General features: G+C 45.5%; 1 protein-coding gene across 1 annotated transcript; it reads right to left on the reverse strand.

Annotated features, from left to right (window-relative positions):
- Positions 1 to 1006: 1006 nt before the first annotated feature.
- On the reverse strand, positions 1007 to 6647 carry cfl2 (cofilin 2 (muscle)). The gene is made up of 4 exons (XM_038728044.1): positions 6524 to 6647; positions 2781 to 3088; positions 2242 to 2318; positions 1007 to 1972 (listed from the first exon to the last, which is right to left on the reverse strand). The coding sequence occupies exons 1-4, from the start codon at positions 6524 to 6526 to the stop codon at positions 1860 to 1862; spliced, it is 501 nt and encodes a 166-aa protein (XP_038583972.1). The 5' UTR covers positions 6527 to 6647; the 3' UTR covers positions 1007 to 1859.
- Positions 6648 to 8072: the final 1425 nt, after the last annotated feature.

The following is an 8072-nucleotide window of genomic DNA, read 5'->3' on the forward strand; positions in this document are numbered from 1 at the left end:
TCTTCCACCTCTTGTGAAGCTCTGTGATTGGATCGTCCTTGCCACAATGCACCTTGGGAGTTGTAGTTAACATCTACTGTTAAGTTTAGTACTTGTCCTCAGGCTTCTTGACACTTTTTATCAAAGAACCATATCTTGATGTTTTGTTGCTTCAGTTTCATGTTGATCCAAACTGGGAGAACATTCTCTATGAGACGGACTATTACTGCAGGAACCACAAAACTCCTCATACTACTGTTGGTACACTCACAGAATTCTTGTTCTAATGGGATTCTACTGACGTGTTCTAATGAGGACATACTGTTTCTAAGGGGGTTCTGCTGAAGTCATACTGGTTCCAAAAATATCATACAAGTCCTAGTGATGTAATACTGGTTCTAATGGGGTTCACTGGAGTCTTACTGGTTCTAACTGTGTTCTAATGGAGTCATCCTGGTTCTAATGAGGTTTTACTGATGTAACACTTGTTCTAATGGAGTCCTACTGGCATCTTACTTGTTCTACTAAGGTCACAATGGATAAAGGTTCTATTGAGGTCAGACTTATCCATTTGATGATCTACTGAGGTCATGAAATGGAGTCACGATGGTTCTACTTAAGGTTTACTGACGTCATACCTGTGTATCTAGTTACATTAGAACATGTGTTTTACTGGGGTTCTACCGATTGTCAAATTGTTTTTGCATGTGCTCTACTGGGTTCACATTCGTTCTACTAGGATTCTATCGGGATCACATTGATTCTACTGGGGTTCTAATGAGCACCACTAGAGTGCTACTGGAGTCAAACTTGTTCTACTGAGGTTCTACGGTGCTCAGAACGTTTTCACACAGAGGTCGTTTAAACCTGCCTGGTGTTTTTTAGGTCACCGCAGGTCAAAGATGAGCGACAGACCGGAAGTAGAACCTGTCCACCTGTTCATGAGGATCTCAGGTGGACACCAGGTGAACGACCTGCGGGTGGAAACGCTCTGTGATTGGTGCAAGCAGAGACGAGGCGGGAGGAGTCAGATCTGCCACAGGCTTTTATTGCAAAGTGGCTTCCTGTGATCTCAGAAACAACGTTCCACTTTAAGGCTCCAGATGTCGTCGTGTTCTTGATGTTTTTGTGGGGTCGTCTCTCACGGCTGGGGTCAAATCTGCTTCCTGTAGTGTTTCTTTACAAAATAAAAGTGCACTCTAACTAAGTGGTGTGACGGTTACATTCAAACTGAAAGTAAGGCGACGACCAAACAGCTAGAATGACGGCGAGTCCGACAGGAGTGAGACTGAGGTAAACAAACGTTACAAGCTCGGTGACGTCAGAATTTAAGCTGTAGTGTTTCAACAGAAAGTGCTGGGTTAAAATCTTCTTCTTCTTCTCCTCCTCTCAATGCATAGTCTAACAATAAGTCTGCCTGGTGTGAACATGCCGAAGAAGAAACAACAGTTAACAATAATAAATAAAGTCATATGTAAAAAGCTTCATGACCCGTGTGCTGCAGGAGGCGGAGCTCCGTGGCGCTCGCCTCCAACACGTGTGGCTGCTTCCTTCACATCGACTTTTTGGCAAAACTCTGGCTGTGAGAGAGACAACCGTCCTGGGGTTTGGTAGTGTGTCATTTTTTTTCTGCCAGGTGAACAGAAGTCATGTGGCAACAAACTGGGAGGGGTTTGCATATCATTATGTTAATGAGATCTCCTTCATGTTGGAAAAAAGCAAAAAGAACAAAAAGAAAACAAAGAGGCCTAAAGACGCTAACTCCTTCAGGACATGGATACAGACAGAGCAAGCTGCTGAGTGAAGCGGCGTGGGGTCAGGTGCTTCGGTCCGGATGGCACGGCGGTTGGCTTGGCTCCGCTCGGCTCGCCGCGATGACATCACAGCGGCTTGCCCTCCAGAGACACCACAACGTTCCCGCCCAGCTTCTCGGCCAGCGTGGTGCGGTCCTGGATGTCGTCCAGCCCGTTCACCTGCCACTCGTGTTTGATACCTGAGGAGACACACCTGAGGTCACTGAGGGGTCTAACCATTGACACATCTGAGCAGGACAGGAAACAGGACCTGACAGTGCGAAAAAAATTGTTTATTGTCCCGGACCGATGTTACGCGGCATGCACATTCACAACGCCATCATGTTTACATTGAAAGCAAAGGAGGCGGCGGCAACCGCTTGCTGTCAGAGAGCACCAATATCTAATGTTCTATAATCTATAATGATCAGTGTGACCTCTGACCTCAGCAGGTCACATGACGACTCACCTGTAAACTTCTTTTTGATGGCATCTTTTGAACTGGCGTAGATCATCTTGCTCTTCAGTGGAGCGTTCTCTGGAGCCCTGAGGACAAACAACACGGAACAGTCAGAAATAAGTAGAACTGTCACAACTCAGGAGAACCGTCGCGACTTGGGAGAACCGTCGTGAATGGGGAGAACAGTCAGGACTCAGTGGAGCTTTCAGAACACTGAAGAACCGTCAGAACTCAGTACAACACTCAGAACTCAGGAGAACCGTCAGAACACGGGAGAACAGCCCCAACTCAGAAAGACTGTCAGCAGCAGTGGAACCATATGAACTCCCTAAACTGAGCAAGAACTTTAAAGTTTTTAAAATCCCAGGAAGGAGGAACACGATCAAAGGTGGTTCTAACCCATAGAGACGTAGAAAATAATAATGGATTACATTTATTCAGTGCTTTATTGAGGGACTCCAGTATTAAAGTACCATTAAACAGATTTATATTCTAATGTTCTCTACACACCGACAATCAATATGTTTGCGGAGGCTTCAGTACTGTACCAGAAGATGAAGACGAGGTCCTCCTTCTTGGACTCCTTGGTCTCGTAGGTGGCGTCGTACAGGCCATATCTGCAGTCGTTAAGGGGGAGGAGCTTAACGAAGCAGGCGTAGGGGTCATCCACCGTCTCCCCGATGTCCCCCACCAGGATCTGCTTCCCCTCCTCCACGATGATCTTCTTCCTGTCCTCGCTCAGACAGAACAGCACCGCCTTCTTCCTCTTCTTCACCTCGTCCTGGGTTGAAGACTTCCTCACCTTCATGTCGTTGAACACCCTGATGACCTCATCGTTCACTGTCACACCTGACGCCTGCAGAGGACAGGCAATTGGTTCATATCAGATGATGACACACTGACACATGAATACAGAGCTGATCGACCAGGTCATTCATCTTTCAACTGACAGTTTAGATTTAGATACACTGTACTCCACTGTACCCCACTGTACCACACTGCACTGTACTGCTCTGTACTGTACCGCACTGCACTGTACCCCACTGTACTGTACTCCACTGTACCCCACTGTACTGTACCCCACTGTACCCCACTGCACTGTACCCCACTGCACTGTACTGCTCTGTACTGTACCCCACTGCACTGTACTCCACTGCACTCCACTGCACTGCACCACACTGTACTGTACTCCACTGCACCACACTGTACTCCACTGTACCACACTGTACTCCACTGCACCCCACTGCACTCCACTGCACTGTACCCCACTGCACTCCACTGTACTGTACCACACTGTACTCCACTGTACCACACTGTACTCCACTGCACTGTACCACACTGTACTCCACTGCATTGTACTCAACTGCACTGTACCACACTGTACGTACTCCACTGTACCACACTATACCGTACCGCACCAGACTGTACCGTACACCACTGCACTGTACACCACTGCACTGTACACCACTGCACCCCACTGTACTGTACTCCACTGTACCCCACTGTACTGTACCGCACTGCACCGCACTGTACTCCACTGTACTGTACTCCACTGTACTGTACCGCACTGCACCGCACTGTACTGTACTCCACTGTACTGTACTGTACTCCACTGCACCGCACTGTACTCCACTGTACCCCACTGCACTGTACCACACTGTACTCCACTGCACTGTACCCCACCACACTGTACTCCACTGCACTGTACCACACTGTACTCCACTGCACCACACTGTACGTACTCCACCGTACCACACTATACCGTACCACACTACTGTACCGCACCACACTGTACCGTACACCACTGCACTGTACACCACTGCACCGTACACCACTGTACCCCACTGTACTGTACTCCACTGTACCCCACTGTACTGTACCGCACTGCACCGCACTGTACTGTACTCCACTGTACTGTACCGCACTGCACCGCACTGTACTGTACTCCACTGTACCCCACTGTACTGTACCGCACTGCACCGCACTGTACTCCACTGTACCCCACTGTACTGTACTCCACTGTACTGTACCACACTGTACTCCACTGTACCCCACTGTACTGTACTCCACTGCACTGTACCACACTCTACTGTACTCCACTGTACCGCACCACACTGTACTGCACTCCACTGCACTGCACCACACTGTACTGCACTCCACTGTACCACACTGTACTCCACTGTACTGTACTCAACTGCACTCCACTCCACTGTACTCAACTGCACTCCACTGTACTCAACTGCACTGTACCACACTGTACTGTACCACACTATACTGTACTCCACTGTACCGCACCAGACTGTACTGTACCCCACTGTACTCCACTGTACTGTACACCACTGCACTGTACTCCACCTACTGTACACCACTGCACTGTACTCCACTGTACTCCACTGTACTGTACACCACTGCACTGTACCGCACCACACTGTACCGTACCACACTGTACCGCACCACACTGTACCGTACCACACTGTACCGCACCACACTGTACCGCACCACACTGTACCGCACCACACTGTACTCCACTGTACTGTACCGCACCACACTGTACTGTACTCCACTGTACTGTACCGCACCACACTGTACTGTACTCCACTGTACTGTACCGCACCACACTGTACTGTACTCCACTGCACTGTACCGCACCACACTCTACTGTACTCCACTGCACTGTACCACACTCTACTGTACTCCACTGCACTGTACCACACTGTACTCCACTGTACACCACTGCACTGTACTGTACTGTACACCACTGCACTGTACTGTACCGTACACCACTGCACTGTACTGTACCCCACTGTACTGTACCGCACCACACTGTACTGTACTCCACCGCACTGTACTGTACCCACCGCACTGTACCGCACCACACTGCAATGTACTCCACTGCAATGTACTCCACCGCACACCACTGTACTGTACTCCACTGCACACCACTGTACTGTACACCATTGCACTGTACCGCACCACACTGTACTGTACTCCACTGCACTGTACTCAACTGCACAGTACCACACTGTACTGTACTCCACTGCACTGTACCACACTGTATTCAACTGCACTGTACACCACTGCACTGTACTCCACTGCACACCACTGTACTGTACACCACTGTACCGTACACCACTGTACCACACTGTACTGTACTCCACCGCACTGTACTCGACTGCAATGTACCGCACCACACTGTACTGTACTCCACTGCACTGTACTCCACTGCACTGTACTCCACTGCACACCACTGTACTCCACTGCAAACCACTGTACTGTACACCATTGCACTGTACCGCACCACACTGTACTGTACTCCACTGTACTGTACTCCACTGTACCACACTGTACTGTACTCCACTGTACTGTACTCCACTGTACCACACTGTACTGTACTCCACTGTACTGTACTCCACTGTACCACACTGTACTGTATTTAGCTGTTGGTGTTACTGGTTTGTGTTACTGGTTAGCTGGTTTTACTGTTTAGCTGTTGGTGTTACTGGTTTGTGTTACTGTTTAGCTGTTGGTGTTACTGGTTTGTGTTACTGTTTAGCTGTTGGTGTTACTGGTTTGTGTTACTGCTTAGCTGCTGGTGTTACTGGTTAGCTAGAGTTACTGGTAAGCTGGACATAATGTTACTGTTTAGCTGGACATAGTGTTACTGCTTAGCTGTTGGTGTTACTGGTTTGTGTTACTGCTTAGCTGCTGGTGTTACTGGTTAGCGTGACTGGTGACAGCTCCAGCAGTACTCAGCCAGAAGGCCTTCAGACTGCAGAGTCACAGCTGTCCGTCTGACTCTGCTAAATAAACCTGATCGACCCTCCAGAACCCGCTCCTTCAGCTGAACCGGTTTAGTTTGGTTCAGTGAGCCCAGCTGGCCTGGGTCACTCCGGGTCCGGTAGCGTGTCTCGGCTGGGTGCGGGCCGGTCAGCCCAGCAGGAGCACAGCGGGAATAAGATGGCCGCCCCGGGCCACACGGCCTGGGGGCAGGCCCGGCCCAGTCTGGTTCAGCCCGGCCCGGAACGAGGACCGTTATACTTAGATAAAATCCAGAAACCTCTCCGGTAAGGTCACCGGATTAAAGACGTTACCAAACGAGGTTTCTAGGTGACGTAAACACCGAATAATCGGCGGCGGCGGAGCTGCTAGCTAACGGGAGCGGCAGCCATGCTAACATCAGCTACCAGAGACACATAACGGTCCTCCGGAGACCCGCAGGAACCGGACTACACAGGAACCGGTTTCTAAGAACACAATCAGACCCGGGAGATTGTTTACAGCCGGTACTTACCATGTTGTCCCGGAGTTTGTCTGCTGCAGCGCCTCAGATCGGGGTTTCTCAGGGGTGAAAGGTAGCGGGGAATGTGGCCGGCCGACGGGAGGGGGAGGAGGGAGGACGGAGGGGGGGGGAGGAGAGAGGAGGGAGGGAGGGGGGGGGGGGGAGGGGGAGGAGGAAGGGGGAGAGGGAGGAGAGGAAGTGTCAGTTCACCTCATAAGGCTTTCAGCTTGAAACTGTCTAACACAGGTGCTCACAGTAAAAATATATTCAGTATGTAAAGTACAAGTAGCCTAATGTAAAGTATATTATGTATGTAAAGTATATTATGTATGTAAAGTATAAGTAGCCTAAGTATGTAAAGTATATTATGTATGTAAAGTATTATGTAAAGTACAAGTAGCCTAAGTATGTAAAGTATATTATGTATGTAAAGTATTATGTAAAGTACAAGTAGCCTAAGTATGTAAAGTATATTATGTATGTAAAGTATATTATGTAAAGTACAAGTAGCCTAATGTAAAGTATATTATGTATGTAAAGTATATTATGTATGTAAAGTATAAGTAGCCTAAGTATGTAAAGTATATATGTATGTAAAGTATTATGTAAAGTACAAGTAGCCTAAGTATGTAAAGTATATTATGTATGTAAAGTATATTATGTAAAGTATAAGTAGCCTAATGTAAAGTATATTATGTATGTAAAGTATATTATGTATGTAAAGTATTATGTAAAGTACAAGTAGCCTAAGTATGTAAAGTATATTATGTATGTAAAGTATATTATGTAAAGTATAAGTAGCCTAATGTAAAGTATATTATGTATGTAAAGTATATTATGTATGTAAAGTATAAGTAGCCTAAGTATATAAAGTATATAAAGTATATTATGTATGTAAAGTATTATGTAAAGTACAAGTAGCCTAAGTATGTAAAGTATATTATGTATGTAAAGTATTATGTAAAGTATTATGTAAAGTATAAGTAGCCTAAGTATGTAATGTATATTATGTAAAGTATATAATGTAAAATATAAGTAGCCTAAGTATGTAAAGTATATTATGTAAAGTATATTATGTAAAGTATAAGTAGCTTAAGTATGTAAAGTATTATGTAAAGTATAAGTAGCTAAGTATGTAAAGTATATTATGTAAAGTATAAGTAGCCTAATGTAAAGTATATTATGTATGTAAAGTATATTATGTATGTAAAGTATAAGTAGCCTAAGTATATAAAGTATATTATGTATGTAAAGTATTATGTAAAGTACAAGTAGCCTAAGTATGTAAAGTATATTATGTATGTAAAGTATTATGTAAAGTATTATGTAAAGTATAAGTAGCCTAAGTATGTAATGTATATTATGTAAAGTATATAATGTAAAATATAAGTAGCCTAAGTATGTAAAGTATATTATGTAAAGTATATTATGTAAAGTATAAGTAGCTTAAGTATGTAAAGTATTATGTATAAGTAGCCTAAGTATGTAAGTATATTATGTATGTAAAGTATTATGTAAAGTATAAGTAGCCTAAGTATGTAATGTATTATGTAAAGTATAT

This window comes from Micropterus salmoides, unplaced genomic scaffold, assembly GCF_014851395.1.
Source record: "Micropterus salmoides isolate LMB-PRFRI ecotype aquatic unplaced genomic scaffold, ASM1485139v1 Ms_hic_scaffold_19, whole genome shotgun sequence".
Lineage (NCBI taxonomy): Eukaryota > Metazoa > Chordata > Actinopteri > Centrarchiformes > Centrarchidae > Micropterus > Micropterus salmoides.